The following is an 18,427-nucleotide window of genomic DNA, read 5'->3' on the forward strand; positions in this document are numbered from 1 at the left end:
AGTGAAATTAAGACACTGCCAATCTCATTTCATTTCAAAATCAATTTTCTTTCCAGGACCATTCTTGGGAACCCCAAGAATCTGTCACTTTATATAATAAGCAGTGTCCAGTCCAGGATTGATATTTAAAGAATCAGTACATTCATATAAAAAAGATACCTTATAAAATAGGGTCTCACAGTGAAACTGTCCTTGAACCATTTTGCCATCTACTGAAGGGCAATTCATTTACTTCACCGATATATCTGAAATACCTGCTAAAGATGGAAGCATTCTCTATGCTCAGATCTTGGAATTTGTAGTGGAAATACGGGAATGATAAACAGGGATGGTAAAGAAAAAAATCAGCCAAACCCCCAGAACTTCCCTACTTAAAATCAGTGTTTACCAGTGAAATTATGCCTGTACAAGACTTTTTATTACAGCATTATCTTTTTTTTTAAGATTTTATTTTTCCTTTTTCTCCCCAAAGCCCCCCAGTACATAGTTGTATATTTTTAGTTGTGGCATGTGGGACACCGCCTCAGCGTGGCCTGATGAGCGGTGCCATGTCCGCACCCAGGATCCGAACCAGCAAAACCCTGGGCCGCCAAATGGGAGCACACGAACTTAACCACTCACTCGGCCACGGAGCCTGCCCCTACAGCATTATTTTCAACCGCATAAGATTGGAAACAATGCACATGCCCACTAATGGGAGAATGGTTAAATGTTATGGTACATTCATACCATGGACTAGATTGCAGTGATGCAAAAATAAGCAGGCCCTTAATGTGCTAATAAAGAGCAATCCCCAGAATAAAGCAAGTGAAAAGTAACAGCAGCTCTAGTACATTCCCAGTTGTGTAAAAAAAAGGAAGGAAACAAGAATGAGTTTACCTATTTACTTGTGTGAGCTTAAAAATATCTCTGAAGGGGGCTGGCCCCGTGGCCGAGTGGTTAAGTTCGCGCACTCCGCTGCAGGCGGCCCAGTGTTTCCTTGGTTCGAATCCTGGGCGCCGACATGGCACTGCTCATCAAGCCATGCTGAGGCAGCGTCCCACATGCCACAACTAGGAGGACCCATTATGAGGAATATACAACTATGTACCGGGGGGCTTTGGGGAGAAAAAGGAATAAAATAAACTTAAAAAATCTTTAAAAAAAATATCTCTGAAGGATACACAAGAAACTGATAATGGTGGTTGCTTCCAGGAAGGGCACCAGGCATGTTGGGGACCAGGGGCAGGAGGCAGAATTTTTACTGGGCATCCTTCTGTACACACGTAAATGTGTTATTACCCATGAAAATCAATAAAAGTTTTTTACAAGGCTAAAATAATGATGTCGCTCATCATTATATCCAGTGTGATGATTACTCAGGTCACGTGATATGTCATCGACCAGATGAATCCCTTTGTTATTCTGGGGTTTGGAAATGCTTAGACCCGCCTGGGAACTCCCAGATTGTTTAATTTTTTCACAGGGGAAATGAAGGTTCTGCTTTTAGTTCCATGGATAAAAACACTCATTTGCAAGCCCCCAAGGGCCCGTCAGAGGTTGACCAGGTTCCTGTAATTTTATATAAAATGGACAGTACCTATCGGAATTCCAGGCTTTTTGTGCTCACGGTTGCTGGCGGAAACAAATGGCCCAATACTAGTTTTTGTTTTTCAGCACCAGCTCCCCCAACAGCCATTCAGTTGGCAAATAAAATCCTCTCAATAAATATTCATGGACTGAATGACTCTTTTTCCTTTTTTCTTTTTTTAATCATAAAAGTAACATGAAGACCTGCAGAAATCTCGGGAACTTCGGTGGCTTCAGCTGTGATTCTAGGATTAATCGAAGTTGCTACATCATCTCTATAGCAAGGGTGTCAAAACGGAGTAACATGAATTCCTGCTGAGCAGAACTGGGTGACGGGCTGAGGAGATGCTCAGAAACGCTCCCGGCTCCTGGCCACGGAGCCCACTTCCATTTATCTGTTCTGAGACAATGGCATCACTCCCAGCTGAATAGTCTGGGGAAGATAAGCACTAACTATCTGAGCAGCAACACGTCGCCTATGTGACCGCCCCGCAAAGAAAAAACAGCATCACACATGGGTCCGGTGCGCCGTCATCTCCAGGCAGTCACACGAACAGCACATCTGCCCTCCTTTCCGCCGAAATGTTTTCTATCCTTCAAATGTGGGAGCCAAATCCCTAAGGGAAAAACCCAAACATTCAATGACCCTTTACGCCCCACAGGGAGGCTTTCCAGGTGGTGGGGCCCCATTCTATCCTCTGCCGATGAACTTTCAAAATAGAGAATAGTTTTGTTCTTAAAAATAATAACAGTCGGGGAGAGGCAGGGTTCTCAAGTGACAGTGGGAGCTTGGGGACACACACACTCTATGAAATTTGTTGGTTTCAAGATCAGCCCTGCAAGAAGGTGATGTCCGGGAGGGAATGTGGGCCGGGACGTTAACTGAGGGCAACTGAGGTCCCCATGGCGGACCGGGGTTCCGGCCCGGGGAGTGGGGAGCGCGGGGCGGGGGCGGGGGGAGCACCTGCGGGAGCCGCCGCCTCATTCCGCCTCCTTCTTCTCGGGCATCTCCACCGACAGGCTCTGCTCGCCGGGGTCCGGGCCCGGGCTCATGCGGATCCGCACCGAGGGCTCCTCGGGCCCGGCCGCCCCCTCCTCGCCCCGCTCGGGCCTCGCAGGGGAGGCGGGCGGCGGAGAGCGCGGGGCCGCGGGCTCCGGGGCTGCGGGCTCCGGGGCGGCGGGCTGGTCGGGGGCCGCGGGCTCCGGGGCGGCGGGCTGGTCGGGGGCCGCGGGCTCCGGGGCGGCGGGCTGGTCGGGGGCCGCGGGCTCCGGGGAGGCGGGCTGGTCGGGGGCCGCGGGCTCCGGGGAGGCGGGCTGGTCGGGGGCCGCGGGCTCCGGGGAGGCGGGCTGGTCGGGGGCCGCGGGCTCCGGGGAGGCGGGCTGGTCGGGGGCCGCGGGCTCCGGGGCGGCGGGCTGGTCCGGGGCGGCCTCCGCCGGGGCCGTGGGCTGCACCTGGGCGGCCGAGCCCGCCTCTCCCGCGGCGTCTCCCGAGCTCTTGGCCTGGAATCCGGAAAGAGTGACTCGTGAGGGAGAGAGCGTCCAGGGGGTCCTGGAGGGTGCTCGGGCGGGTCCCCGTCCCGCCTTCTCCACCCGCAAGGAGGAGGACGGCGGGGCGCGCAGGGGGGGAAACCTACAGGGTCGGGGCGGAGCCGCATCAGGGTTGTTCGGTAGAAACAAAGTACTATGGGCACGTTCAAGGATTAAAAGGCCCGGCTGGATTTAGGGGAAAGGTCTTGGGGATGTTTTATGTCCGTTGATTTGCAGGGCTGGAAGCGAGAGGGAAGCGGCCAGTTCCTGGGCAGGGCCCCGCCCCTGAGCTCTTGAGGGAGGAGAGGCCGTGACCGGCAGGGGCGCCACCACCACCCCTGCGAGGCTGCGCGGCCGCCCCGCCCGCCCCGGGGACCGGGGCTCGGTGCTCCTGGGGGAACGAGAAAAACTCTATGCGGACAAGGTTAAGGCTGATGAGGGCAGGAGCAGCTGTGGCCTGGCCTCCTTTCTGGAAGGGCTCAAAGATTGAGACCCCGGGGAAGAATGGCTGGGTACCACCGGCGTTAGGCCGAGAGAGCCCCTGTGTTTGGGGACTTGGTGGGTGACTCCAGCCTCCAGCCTGCGGGTTCCCCGGGGACGCTGGTCGTGATCTTGAAACCCAGGACGAAGGAATTAAAATTTTCCCGGATTAGGGTGAAACCGTGCCTTGTAGCCACAAGGTTAACGTGGGAAACAAAGTAACCGAAGCTTCTGAGCTCCCCTTGCAGGACAGCTAGAGGACCGCTGATAAGAGAGGAGCTTGCTGACGGCCACCCCCCGCCCCCCCACTAAGCCTCGCCCAGAGCAATGAGACGCTAAAAATGACCGATGGTAAACTTTAGTTGTCATAGACTAAAAATCCACCGCATGCAACACATAGAACTCCCTTGCATTTGCACACGCGACCCATGAGCAAACATGAAAGACAGTCGCGCCTGCGCACAGGACTCTTAGAACGTCAGCTCCCAAGGCCACATGCTCGCCCTCCCCCACCTAAAACCCCAGATAAAAACCCTTGCTTGTAGCTTTTCCGGAGTTCCTTAGCTGCTGTTCTCCTTGCTCAGCGCTTTGCAATAAAATTCCTACTTTCTTCCCCTACACCCAGTGTCAGAGGCTGGCTTGCTGCAGGACCCACTTCAGACTCACTCACAGTCTGTGTGTCAGTAGGGAATTAGGGGAAAACGTGAGCCTTTGTGGATACTCGTGCCCTGTCTGACCCCATCCCTGCACAGAAGGAAACTGGGGAGGGAGCAGCCCCCCGAGGAGGAGATCTGGGTGGTCCTCAGCTATCCAGGACCCACTTGAGCTGGGGGTGGTGAGTTTAAGTGACAGCAGCCAGCGTGCTTCTGAGGAACAGACACTCCCTGACACCATGGGGCTTCAGAAAGTCCCACAATGGGCCCCATCTGGGCATCCTGTCCTGGAAGCACGTGTCAGAGTATAGGGTGGACGGGAGGGCGCAACAGGTGGGTCAAAGCATGCACAGTCTCAGGACAGGATGCCAAGACGGGGCCCATTGTGGGACGTCCTGAAGCACCCAGCTGTAGACAGGACTAGAAGAACCATGGGAAGGGTGGTCAAGTGCTTCTCCATGTCCCAAATGCTTTTATAAAAGGTTCCCATGGTGGACAACCCCGTGTGGCGACCATGAGTGATCTGGGTCTCAGAAAGCTGGAGGAGCCTCCCAGGTCACAGAGCGGGTGATGACAGAGCCGGGATTTAGACCCGGGGTCTGGACTGCTATTGAAGAGCTCCTTTCACTCTGCCGTTCTGTCCTGCTTGTGCTGAATTGCAGGGGAAATGCCCTTTATTAGAACACTCCTGTGAATTTAATTCACATCTCCAGGCTGCCTGAGGGAAGTGCTAACACTCAGGAGCAACACGCCCCTGTTCAGAGGCAGCCTTGCCCTGTCCTGAGGACACTCCTGGAGCTCGCGTCCACTCAGCCCCACACAGCCGCTGCTCAAGGCCCCAGCTTGCAGCTCCACCCTGCTCCTGCCAGTTTGTGAGCCGGGCAGTCACGTCTATTCTCAATCTGGGGCCATGGCTGGCTGTCTCTGGAGAATGTCCTGAAACTCTAGGTGGCTTTGATGTCACTCCCCAGAGTCCTGTTGTCAAACCACCTCTGGACAGATCCCCTGGACTCTGACACCAGCCTGGATTGAGACTGAGTTCACTGGACTCCTTGGAATTCGGTCACGGAGACTGCTGTCCCCTCCCTCCTCTGAGCTCCTGCGCCACCCCCCCACCCCCGCCCCCCCCCCCCCCCGAGCCTCCCTAAAGGACAGTCGTGAACAGCCATAATTAGTGCAATCATTCTAATTGGCATTCTTGGCATTAGTCACAGAAAAAAGTCCCAGAACTAATTTTAAAATTCCCTCTAGATTTATGGGGGTGGAGGCAGTCAGCACTGTGCCTGTCGGCAGGGTTTTTTCTTTCGGATCTTCTGAATTGTCACGGACACAGTATTAAATATGAGAACATGACTGCTGTCTGGGACATCCCCTGCCCACACCCACTGCTCCTACCTCTGCAGTGGCACCAGGACTTCCCTGTGGGGACCCCCCGGCCACTCTCAGTCCAGGGATGGGTGTGTGAGCCACAGTGAATGGGTCAGGAGTGGACATGTGACCCAATTCCGTCCAATGACAGTGACCCTGGGACTTTTGCTGTAATTACCGGGAAACAGGTACTTTCCTTCTGTTGGGGTTGCTAAGCGGGAAGACGTGATCCCAGAGCTCTCGGGGGCCAGCCTGGGAATGGAGCCATCCCCGAGGAACGCAGAGATGACAGGATGACAAAACTCATCCCGTTGGCATCATCTCAGCTTCTGGATCCAGACTTGCCTGAACTTTTTAGTTACTTGACCCAAGAAATTCCCTGATTTCTCAAGCTAATTTGAGCCTGCACCGTCGCTTGCAGTTCTGTCGCATGCAACCAAATGAATCCTGACTGATACAAAGAAGGGGGAAAACTTCCCTAAAATTAAACACGGGGTCCATTCTCTGAGGCCCCTAGGTGCACAGGCCTTCTCCTTGGCACACGGTTGACACGGACGGGGCTGGGCTCCCAGCCGCGGTACCTGCTCCAGCAGCTGCTGCTGTCTCGCAGCAGCCTCCAGCACAGCCAGCTCTTTGAGTCGAGCCCGGAGGTGGGCCAGCTTGCCGCCTTTAGCCCCCTTGGCGCCCAGCTTCCCCGCTGCAGCCAGGGCGGCAGTGAACAGCTTGGGGGTGCCCGCCCGGGGAGGGAGGATGAGCACGCTCTTCTGCTCCTTGGGCTTGTTGTTATTCCTCAGCATGCGCCTGAAAGAAAGCAGTGGCCGCTCACGTCACAAGCACGCTCTGGGAGAGAACGACTCGTGTGTGTAGGGGCCTTTCAGCTGAACTTGGGCCCTGGTGGCTGTTTACGCTAAGCATTTTCAAGTGCCTTTTCTGAGCCACGCACAGACCAAGCGCTTCATGCATAGCATCTCACTGAATGATCAGAACAACCGTAATGATGTGGGTCTTCCTGTCTGCACCTTACAGATGAGGAAAGGGAGGCTCAGAGGGGGTGAGTATCTTTTCTGAGGTCACACAGGAAATAAGGAAGGATGCTTTAACATAAGGAGTCAGAAATAGGATCCCAGATGAGAAAGTACCCAAAGCTTTTTGCTTCTCCTTCTCCTTGAGCTTCACTGCCATTTCACCATCATCACCATAGCCACTGTCACCACTTACTGAGGGTCTACATGTGTCCCGCCCTGCGCTGTCTTTTACAGGCAGGCATTCTGTGGCGACCTCTGTGATCCCCAGATCCCGTGTTCATGCCTCTGTGTGACCCCCCCTTGAGGGTGAGTGGGACGTGATTTGCTTTCAACCAAGAGAAGACAGCAAAGGAGTAGCACTTTAGTGACTGTGTCACATAGGATTGTGATCTCTGTCTCGGAAGGGGATCTGTCCCTTGCTGGCTTTGATGAAGCACGCAGCCGTGCTGGGCGAGGCCCAGGTGGGAAGAATGTGAGGGCAGCCACCGGCCAACAGCTAGCTGGGAACCAAGGCCCCAGTCCTACAACACAAGGAACTGGCTTCGGCCAACAACCACGCGGCCTTGGAAGCACATCCCCCCAGTGAAGACCTCAGATGAGACCGAGCTCGGGCCCACACCATGATTACAGCCTTGCAGCGGACCCACCCAAGCCGTCCCCAGACCTCTGTCCCACATAAACTCTGAGATGATAGATGTGTGTGGTTTTATGCTACTGAATTTGTGGTCCTGTTGTTATACAGCCATAGAGAACTCATCCTCTTTCATTTAAGTCTCATAGTCATCCTCACAGGTAGGTCCTATTATTCTCCTTCATTTCAAGTGATGATATGGAAGTCCAGAGGGGGTGAGTAACTTTTCCAAGGCCACACAGCGAGGAAGTGGCAGAGCCGGAATTCAAACCCATGCCTCTGACCCCAGTGTCCCAGAAGTTAATGATTACAAAGCAACATCATAGTCCTTATCTTCTTGGATGCTGACAGTGCTCCTGTGACTCAGAAAGGGCTGTGATTATTTTGCCTATGAGAGTTGGGGAAACTGAGGCTCAGAATGGAGGGAGCGACACGCCCAAGGTTGCTAGAAAGTAGCAGAGGCAGAATTACAACCCAGGTCTAAACGCCACCTACCACCCTGCTTCTCTAAATAAGGAGAAAATTTTCCATCAAACAGCGCCCCAGCCCTTTATAAGGAATTTTTCATGCTACAAGTACGTGATGAGTGGTTTGGCTCAAGAACAAATGAATTTCACCTGCAATCTAGCGGGTCTAGACTACTCATTGGCAAATTCATTCATCAGAGTTCCAGCAAAACTTGTTTGTTTAAAAATGAGGCCATTACAGGCTGCTTATCTAATTGGAGGCAATGGGTTTAAATTGTGCATATTGATATTAATTGCCCAAGACCTGCATTTTCTAGGTGAGGCTCCCCCAGGAGAACACAAACACGATAATTCATCACAGGCCTCTTACACGCCCAGCACTGTCACCGGTGTCATTTGAGTCCATAATTCACGGCACGACAGTCTGCAAGAAGGCTCAGCATGGTACTAAAATGACGCACAAAGACTGTCTCTAAGACCGTGGCTGATTGCTAACGGCCGTCTCTGCTCTGGAACACTGAGCTGGCTTCTGGGACATTTCCAGATTAAGGGAATTTATCCTCATTTTCAGATGACGTGTGTCTCGCTATAATTAGGCTGAAGCATTCACTCCTGGAGAAAGCGGCATGCCCCGTTTCTTGGCGTGGCTAAGCCAAAGAGCAGGGTGCTTCACTTCTTGGGGGCCTCAGGTCTCCCCTCTGTAAAGCGGGAGCTTCAACAGAGTCCCACACGTGGCTCCCACACTCAGACGTCCCCAGACGCTGTGGTTCTCAGACCCCATCTCTCCTTTGCTGGGCAGGGCTCACCCACAATCCTCTGCCCTTCTCCTCCAGCTTGCCTCTCCAGAAAGCCAGCCCCTCCTAATGAATCGTGCCGGGACCCCCAGTCCCAGGCCGTCAGCCCCTCCTCCCTCCTCAACGACCTCACACGGCACAGACAGGAGCAAGGCCCCTGCAGGGTCCTGGCTGATGTGCCCAGCTCTCACCTAACCCAGCCAGAGGAACGGGGTGACAGCCAGAGCACGGCCTACCCGGGCAGCGCTCCTCTGGCAGGGGAGGAAGGGAGGGCGAGGGGACCCGGGGCCAGTCCTCAGACGTAAACAGTCCATTCTCATTCTTCGCGATAGTTAAGTTTTATAAAGTCCCTGCGAACCCTGAATCAGCGACTACTGAACCATCGCTTCTGGAAGAGACACAGGCTGAGGTTTCAGCGAGCCTGTCTGCACACCATTCTCACCCACTGATCAGCACGGGACCTTGTCTCGGGGTTTCTGTTGAAAGACGTCTTGTTTAATACATGTGGATTCATTAGCAATGAACTCGGGGCCAACAGCTCCATAACTCACACCCCGACGAGGCGCATCCCAGCCTTCTTGCCTTCCGAACACAGGACGGCACGTCAGCACAACCCTGGGGGCCGTGTTAAATAGCAAAGTCACCAAGAAAACTCACAGACACGTGGCGCATCACAGACCGCAGCAAGACGCTTGTCGGCGGTGTGCGCTGAAACAAGAAGGCGGAGCGTCGCCCGCTCAGCTGCAGCTGGGAGGCCACCCCAGTGACTCCAAGCTTTGCTTCTCTGAGCACGTCTGCGAACGACTGTGAAAGCCCCTGAATATCGATTTGGGGGTTTGGGATAAATTTCAGTGAGCAGGCGAACTGCCAATAAAGAATCCGTGAATAATGAGGATTGACTGTAGTCTCTGGGCCCTTAGGGAAGCAGGAGGAAGTAGGCAGATTTTGTGGGAAAACTTTAGACTCCTGGAAGGGCCCGGTAGCTTCTCTGGGAGCAGCTGGGTAAGATGAGTTACAGGCAGCTTCCTTCCCCAGGGGACCCCAGGGCCTTGTGTGTATGACGCTCTGATGTAAACACTATATCCACTCACCTGGGAGCTGCCAAAGGGAACCTGTAAAAACCTAAGTCACCTCAAGTCACCCCTCTGTGTAAAACCCTGCATAGCTCCTGTCTCCCTTGGACTAAAAGCCAAAGCCCTTGTGAGGCTTCACCTCCAAGGGCCCACCCAATTTCATCCTCCTGACTTCTCCTGTCCCATCTCAAGCTGCACTCATTTTCTTGCTGGTCTGCACACACACTGAGCCTGTGCTTCCTCTGGGCCTTTGCACATGCTGTTTCCTCTGCCTGGAATGCTTTTCCCTGCGGGCAGTCCCCCAGCTCGTTCCTTCACTCTGTGCCGCTCTCAGTTGAAACGCCACCTCCTCAGAATGGCTCTTCCTGACCAACTTATCTCAGACAGCTCCCTCCGTCACCTCTGCCTCCTCCTGCGGCTCTGTGCTGCCTCACAGCCCTTATCCCCGGCTGACACATCACACAATCACTCGCGTCTCCGTCATCAGTCTCCCCGACTAGAATGTAGGCTTTGTTTGGTCCCTGCTGCGTCCCCAGGGCCTAGAACTACGTACTCAATAAATAATCATGCTGTGTGAATGCTGCTAGTGGGTTTGTTCCTTTATCAGGACCACTCTCTGTGCAGCTTATTTATGGTGTCATTTCATAGAATGAAGTGGAAAATAAGAATGTGTGATAAAAGGCAAGGGAGAAAAACCAGATATGTGGATTCAAAAGGCTTTATCCAACGGAAAAATTACAGAGAGAATTTAATGGCTAAAGAGGAGCAATTATTATCAGCATTTATTGAGTTCTCCCATACCTCTGGCATCCTGCTGGAGACATTCACAAATGCTATTTTATATAATCTTCTTAACATCAAAGTAGGGGCTGACTACCCTTATTGTAGAGCGGAGAAAACTGAGACCAGAAAAGTTAAGTAACTTTTCCAAGGTCACACAGCCAGTACCGCACATGGATGGGGTTTGAGCCTTACCAGCCTCCCAAGCCTATTGCGGTTTTTCTACCACACCACGCTGCCTCCATCGCTCAATTTAAAACCTGATCTTAAGGGTTTAAAAGCAACTGCTTTTCTAAAAAATTACCTACTCCCCAGTGATACAAAATACAGATGCACAAGGTTATTCACTGCAGCACTGTTTGCAATTGCAAAATATTGGAACTGGCCCAAACACCCATTCACAGAACCGCTCTGCAGCTGCCCAAAGGAGGAAGCTGCCTATGACCGATGGGGAACGTTTCTCAGGATGTGTCATGTGAAAAAAGCAAAGTGAAAAAGAGAATGAACAGCATGCTCGCTTTTGTGTAAGACAGAAAGGGAAATAAGAAAATATTCACCGATCTGCCTATTTTTGCAAAAGGAAACACAAGAAGAGAAAAGCAGAAACTAGCAAGCATGGGTCCGGATAGGGGTGGGTGGCGACAGGTGGGGGGAGCTGGGGCGTTCTCTGAGTCCACTGTCTCATAGCATTTCGACTTTTGGTGCCATGTTAATGTTCTAGATATTCAGAACAACAACAATCAGCGAGGATCGGGTGGGGGGATGTGAAAATGGAACAACGCAGACTGAAACACATGAACCCAGCAGTATCGCAAACGAACCAAACGCCCACCAGAAAGGGAGGAGAAAGAGCTCATCCAGGTAACTGAACATGATGCTGTCGCCGTGTGCGCTCAGGCCACAGACAGCGAGAAAGGCCCTGCACAGGAGGCTGCCTCGTCTCCGGGAGCACGGGGTGCTGATCCGGATGCTGCCATCTCTCTGGAGGAGGACCAAACCATCAACAAATGCAGTGAGGATAAAGGGAGCCACACTTCCCCGTGTTGGACAAGGAATTTATAAATGTGGAAAAGGAGAAGATCAGAATGCACTCTGTGGTACTGGGTTGAAATTAGATAGATAGATAGATATAGATATAGATATAGATACAGACATAGATGTAGATATAGATAGACACAGACAGAAAAACAGACATTGATGGTGTGTGTGTGTGTATATATTTGCATTTCTCCATACAGGTGTGGATGTGGGTGTATTTCCCAGCTCTAGCAGCACTCCACAAGCAATGAGTGCACTTGGTACTCAGATCCTGGTTTCTAAAAACCATTCCCCTCTAATAAGAATCAAGGCTCCTTGGAGAAATGGCCATTTCCAGGGATGCAGCAGGGAAGGGCCAAGACGAGCTCAGGGCATCTCACTCTGCCTGTGAACAAGGACGTACTAAAGTAGGAGGGGGGGGCCTCACAAAGGGTGACTAGAGCCAGGCTGCAGAGGTGCCCCTGGCCAGATCTGGAAGAATTTGAGCATCAAAATAATGATTGTCACAGGATATTCATGGAATAAAGTAAATCCATACAGTTATAAAGAGACAAATGATTAGACAGTTAAATGGGAGACAAGAGAAAGCCCTTCCTTGCAGTAGAATGTTGGCTAATAAATGCAGAAGGCGTGATGGAGTTAGAAGATTACCATCGTGCAACCATGCTGTCAATCATCGTGAGGAACCTTCAGTGGATGCTAAAAGTACCGAGTGAAAGTTTGAGGAGGATCACAGGAGGTCTATATAGTCTCAGAGTGACTCCCCACTAATTACTTATTAATTACAAAGAGAGAAATAGTAACTTCAGAGTGCAGAAACTTTAACCAAGGGATCAAAGGAAAAATCACCAATATTGGGAGAAACCAGCATCGCGTTGCCTCTCAATATGCTGCACCGAGAAGGGCACAACGTCACTTCTGAGTAATTCCTGCCCCAAATGCAGAACCTGAATGTTGTCACGAGAAAACATCAGATAAACCTAAATTGAGGGACATTCTTCAAAGTAACTGGCCTGTCCTCTTTAAAGAAGTCAAAGTTCTTAAAGATAGAAAAAGGCTGTGGAACGTTGATCCCAGATGCAAGGAGACAAAAGATACGTGGCAACATAGAGCAATGGGTGCTCCTAGACTGGATCCAGGAATGGAAAAGAAGAAAAGCAAAACTATAAAAGACACTTTGGGGACCATTAGCAAAAGCTGAATATGGATTAAGGATGAGATAACAGTCTTGCTTGAATATCGAATTTCCTGATTTTGATAAAGGTACTACGTTTACGTAAGAGAAAGCCCCACTCCTCAGGAAATGCACACTGAAGTACACTCAGATATTTTTAATTAAAAAACATGTACCTGGCTTTCTTCCGGAGCAACTTCTGAGACTCGGGGTAATGCACCAAGATCTCATTCAGGTCCTTCTTGTCCAGAATGAAGAGGTTGGTGAACCCGTGGGCCACCACGTTGGCTGTGCGCCGATTCCCGCCCCCGACAGCCAGCAAGCTGGGGCGGAGAAGGGAGCGACGTGAGACCCTTCAGAGGCTGCAGTCTTGACCACACTAAAATCTTCATTCCACCCCACCCCTGCACGCAGCACAGCGATGGCCTCACGCAGGCAAGAGCCGGGGACCACCCTGCGTTGTCAGCAGGTGCTGGGGCTGCATCCACAGTGGAGTCCTCCGACCCACCAAAGGGCCCTTGAGGACGTGGTCCCGCCACTGCCCATCCCCCCTGCCTCCCCAGCCTCTGCCCAGGTCCCTCGGTTCAGCCCAGCTCCCCTCTGACCTTATTTCTCCAAACACAGATCCAGCTCTCAGTGTCACCAGCACAGACTTCCCGTCCGGGCCCCCCAAGACCTGCACCTGCCCCGCCTGGATGATGTACATCTCGCGGCCTATCTCGCCCTGAAACAGAGAAGGGGTGAGTCCCTCGGCCATCGCCAAAGGGGACTAGAGAAGCAGCAGGGCTGGGCCTCGAGGCTGGTGGCGCAGCTCGGAGGAACCTGGGCTGGGGTCCGGCCCTGCCACCGACTTGGTGTGTGGTTTGCAGGCAGTCACATCCCCGGTCGGGCCTCAAACTCCTCATCTGTGGGGAGCCCGCCTCACTGACAGGTGGGGAGTTAGAGGTGTGATGGGAAGGAAAGAGCTACCTAAGCTAGGAGGCACAGGAGTCACAGTATTCCGCAAATTCCCCCGCTATCCACACAATGGAGGGACCAGAGGCCTGGAAAGTCTAACAGTGGTTCATTCAACAAACCGATATCCAGGCAGAGCACATGTCACATCAGGAGCTCAGAAAGCACGTGCTGACTGAAGTAGGAACAACAATAACGGCTAGCGCTTACGTAACATCTCTCCAGGTGCCGTGGCAAGGGCTTTGCAGGGCTAAGCCTGCTTAATCCCCAGCAGCCCTCGGAGGAGATCCCTTCGCGAATCCAGGCGAGGCAGAGCCAGGTCTGAACCCTGACGGGCTGGCTCCAGAGTTCACAGTTGCTACGGGTTGAACTGTGCCCCCCAAATCCACCTGTGACATCCTACCCCCCGCACCCCATTCCTCAGAAGGTGACCTCATTTGGAAATAGGGTCATTGCAGATGTAATGAGTTAAGATGAGGTCACCCCGGAGTTGGCGGGCCCTGAATCTGACTGGTATCCTTATAAAAGGGACATTTGGACACAGAGACGGGCATAGAGGGAAGGCGATGCGAAGAGGCTCAGGGAGAAGATGGCCATCTCCAGGCCAAGGAGAGAGGCTGGGGCAGACCCTTCCCTCGCAGCCTCAGAAGGAACCCACCCCGCTGGGACCCAGACCTTGGACTTCCAGCTCCAGAGCTGTCAGACAATCCGTTCCTGCTGTTTCCGCAGCCCCGTGTGTGGCAGCAAACTGATACAGTGGTCCTGATCCCAAATTAAACCCAGTGAGTGAGTGAGTGAATGAACGAATGGCTTGCAATCAAAATATCCAGGGTGCCAGGCACCTCCCCGGCTCACACCCTCCAGGCCCCTGCCTGCCCGCTGCCTGTCGGTCACACCAGGCAGGTTTAAAGGGAGAGAGACCAAGGACACTTCTGATCCATTGACAAACATCTCCTGGCCGTCTTACACCCGCATGACCTTCTTAACCAGAGGGAGGAAAGCTCCGTTTCCCTGTTTCTGCATCCAGTTTGACTGGGACCTCACCCAGAGCTCGCCCTCCCTCACTAACCAGCCTGGGGGGAGGGGGGGGGCTCTCAGCAAAAGTGTTGCAGAGCAAAGCCGGAGAGCAGAGGGCGCCATGCACACACGCTCACCAAGGGCTCCCTTCAGCTTCCAACTGCAAACTCCCCACCACCTGATCCTCGTTTCCTCTTCTGAAGCAAGCTGTACGGCACCCACAAGGATGGCAGCAGCATCAATGGCACCTGCTCTGTGCTAGGCACAGTGCCAAACTCCGTATGCACATCTTATTCAATTCTCACAACCACCCTGCGAGGGAGGCACTATTGCTATCCTTACTTTACCCATGAGAAGAGCCAGACTCAGGACAAGCCACTTGCCCAAGGCTGCACAGCCAGGAAGTGGCTCCAATGTCAGATAAATCACTCTATTGCTCCCAAACCTCTCTTGGCCTCTAAGGCTGCCGCTTTAAACTCTCAGCCATCTGCAACACACTTTCCCCTTCTCCCTGCAGCTCACTGCTTCTAGAAACTTCGCTGAAGCAAAGAACTTGGAGACAGGAGCCTCTTGGGCTGGGGGTTCCTGAATCTTATGGGGTTTGCTTGGGCAATATTTTGACCCTCTTACATATCTAGCCTTACTAACAGCTCTATAACGAGAGGACTGAAATCTGGTTCCTGTTTCCCTACCCTGCTACTCACTCACCAAGCACCCTTGGTCTCCCCTTGAATCCCAAAGAGTGAGAGCAGAGAGGGCCCTAGACACTGACCAGCCCTGCCATTCAAACCCAAGTGTTTTCCAGGACCATGGGGGTGACGCACAGGAGTGAAGGGAGCCTGGTATGGGGCAGTGGGGAGTAGCGGGGCCTGTGGCATGCAGAGAGAGCACGACGTCCCCCTTCAGGGGCAGCCCCCTCTCCACTCCAGCTGACTCTCACTATTTGGGAAAGTGGGGCTCAGTGTTAGCAGACTTTCTGTTTTCAGGCAGAAATCTGGATTTCTATGTGAAACTTTCTAATTTTTGAAGGTTGGAGACTAATTCACCTTTTTTCTATTTTTTAGATTAGGCAAAAAAAAAAAAAAAACCTCAAAAACAACCTCTACAAAACATCTGTGGGCTGGTTCCTACACAAGGGCCATCAGTTTGCAACCTCTGACCCATCCCCTCCACCACCCCACTCTCCTGGTCGGAAGCCCAAGGCCGTGGAAGCAGTCCCAGCGACACAGTCAAGGCCTGCCTCTCTTCAGGCTCCTCACTTCCCTCCTCTGTAAAGTGGGGTGCTCGTCCTGGCCCGCCGTGGTCTCACGCTGAGGCCTGAGGCCGCTCTGAGCTCAGGGCCTGGAGCTGGACAAAGCCCCCTTGTGCCCAGCACCCCGGGCGCCTGGGGTCGGCTGGCCAGAGCACAGAGCTGCGGCTGCTCCTCTCCTCCAGGGCAACTCGCTCTCCCTGGGCCCGCACGTCCCCCTGGGCCTTCCCGGGCCCCCTCCCGGCCCACTCTGACGGCGGGGGCTGTGGGTCTCAGAGGGCGCTGCCGCTGCCTGGGCACTCACCTTCTTGCACACGTAGTCGTTCGGCAGGTAGACGACAGATCGAAGCCTCTTCAGCATGTCAAAGATCATCTGTCGGTCACAGCCCTGTCCCGGAGGGGCGGGGAGAGGAGCCCAGTTGAGAGGAAGGCGCGGGCTTGGGGCGTCCCAGAGCCTGAGGGCCAGGGCGCTGGGCGGGCCTTACCTGGAAGAGCGCCACCTTGCTGACGATGTCGTAGTTCACGTCAATGGCGAGGTCCAGCCGCATCTTGTCTGGAAGCTGCACCATCAGCTCTGACTCGTCTACAAATGAGACCCTGGCACGGGTCAGGGGCACAGCCAGGTCCCTCCCCGACCCACACAGGGCCAAGTCTACACTGCACTGGCTGGCCCGGGCACACCACCGCCCCGCCACCAGAACACCTCTGGATGGGGAGAATGCCCTCTCCCGCCTTTGCGGGTGCCTTTCCCTCTGCCAAGAACACCCTCATGTGCTTCCCTGGCTAACTCTTACTCATCCTTCAGAACCTGGCACTAAAGCCACCTCCTCCAGGAAGCCTTCCCTTGAGATCCCCCCACTCAGTTATTATGTTAGCAGTCCCCATGCTGTCACACTTCTCACACCCTTTATTGTAATTGTTTGTTAGGCATCTGTCTCCCCTACTCAGACTATACGAACATTAGCAAGAACTAAAGTATCCGAACACCATTTTCACAGAGTGTTTGGTGAAGATGATTTTATTAAATGCCCCCAGCAGCCCGGGAGGTGCCCACCACTGTAATCCCCACTTTACAAACAAGCAAAGGGAGGCTCCAGAGGGCAGTGACTTGCCCGCGGCCACACAGCCCGGGGGGACAGAATCAGGACTCCAGCCAAGCCGTTGGGCTCCAGAGCGTGTCCCAGGAGAGCAGGGGACAAGGTTGTTTTGCCACCATGGGGTCTGTGGTGCCCAGCAGAGAGCCTGGCACAGAGTGAGCGCAGGGACTGGACACAGGAAAGCACCGCCTGACCAGCCCCCTGCCCCTCCCACCGCACCACAGTCACTTATGGGCTCCAGCTCTGGGTGCGTCTGGGTAGGTCAGGGCCCTCTCTGGTCCTCAGTGTGTGCCCCCGTGAAAGGGGGCAGCGACACGGATCTCACAAAGCTGTCACCAGAATGGAATGAGATCATGGATGTGACCCTGCCTTGTAAACTGTAGAGCCCTGTGCACCAGCAACAGATAATAACGAAGATTCTACACTCATCGTCCACAGACTTGCCAACACCCCAGCCCAGGAAACCTCGGGGCTGAAGCGTGCCTTCCTCGAGACCAGAGGGGACCCCGTGGGCCCCTTTTGTTTGGCTGAGGGAGGTGGGGGGCTCTAGCCACAGCGCCAGGGGCCTACAGGGTTTTCAGAGACCCCCAAAATGACATGTAAGCTCTGAAAACAAAATGACCAGCTCCCAAAGGTAAAAAAGCTGGAAAAAAATTAAAATTAATTAACATGCAATTAGCACATTCTAATTTCATTAAGGGTTCCATTTAGAATCCATGAAAACCTCACTACATGTGGAAACAATTTATGGGTAGATTCTCCCACTTTGCGAGAATCACTGACCACACTGCCACTGACGAGGAGGCAGAAACAACGGTGAATTAAACACGTGGTTAGAGCTGAGTAATTTCAGAAGCAAAGTATAACATCAAAAATTTACCAAAAAATATAGATGTATGTATATACATGGAAAGAGAGAGAGACAGAGACAGAAAGAGTGTGTCTCCTTCTCTCCCGATTTCAACAGTACCTCCATCTCTGATGGGGATGCATCGTGAGGTGGGTGGAGCGTCTAGAAGACAAGCCCCTCGAGTCTTCAGGGGTCTCCAATGGCCCAGCTTGGGGCACCTCACAAGCCTCCCCAGGCCCCTCTCACTTAGAGGTTGGGACCACAGCCAAGAGAGGCCCCGGAGCTGAGGGCCTCAGGGACACAGGCCGAGGGCAGGAAGGCAGGGCGCGGGCTGACAGCAGTCGAGGGGGAGCTGGTGGCAGGGGGCGGGTCTTACCCAGCATGCCTTGGGAGTGCCAGGTGTACTCGTACCAGGTCTTGACCCGGTTCTGCACGGACCTGGGGATCTTGTAGAAGTTCATGTACTTCACCGTGCTGTCCATGCAGCTGCGGTAGTAGGTCTGCCCCGCAGTGGCGGCCCCCACCACGTCTCTCATCTGGGACAAGGGCAAGGAAGCCGCTGGGTCAGAGTGGGGCCATGCAATGGGCTTTACATCTGCTCTACACAGACCAGGGGGGCGCGCTTCCGGGGGTGGGGGAGATCAGCGGAGAGATCCATGTCCACACGCAGGGGTTTTGCTG

At 53.4% G+C, this 18,427-nt stretch overlaps 1 protein-coding gene across 1 annotated transcript in view; it reads right to left on the reverse strand.

The window, feature by feature from the left end:
* Positions 1–1,750: 1,750 nt before the first annotated feature.
* The window catches only part of CNGB1 (cyclic nucleotide gated channel subunit beta 1), a 65,881-nt gene continuing 49,204 nt past the window's right edge, over positions 1,751–18,427 (reverse strand). The window contains exons 28-35 of the mRNA XM_070261891.1: positions 18,123–18,282; positions 16,285–16,382; positions 16,104–16,187; positions 13,185–13,303; positions 12,756–12,902; positions 6,179–6,398; positions 2,534–3,069; positions 1,751–2,186 (exon numbers count right to left, since the gene is read on the reverse strand). Coding sequence (XP_070117992.1) covers positions 2,551–3,069; positions 6,179–6,398; positions 12,756–12,902; positions 13,185–13,303; positions 16,104–16,187; positions 16,285–16,382; positions 18,123–18,282 — 1,347 coding nt within the window. The 3' untranslated portion in view covers positions 1,751–2,186; positions 2,534–2,550. The remainder of the gene's footprint in view (positions 2,187–2,533; positions 3,070–6,178; positions 6,399–12,755; positions 12,903–13,184; positions 13,304–16,103; positions 16,188–16,284; positions 16,383–18,122; positions 18,283–18,427) is intronic.

The sequence above is a fragment of the Equus caballus genome, chromosome 3 (genome assembly GCF_041296265.1).
Source record: "Equus caballus isolate H_3958 breed thoroughbred chromosome 3, TB-T2T, whole genome shotgun sequence".
In the NCBI taxonomy this organism is placed as follows: domain Eukaryota; kingdom Metazoa; phylum Chordata; class Mammalia; order Perissodactyla; family Equidae; genus Equus; species Equus caballus.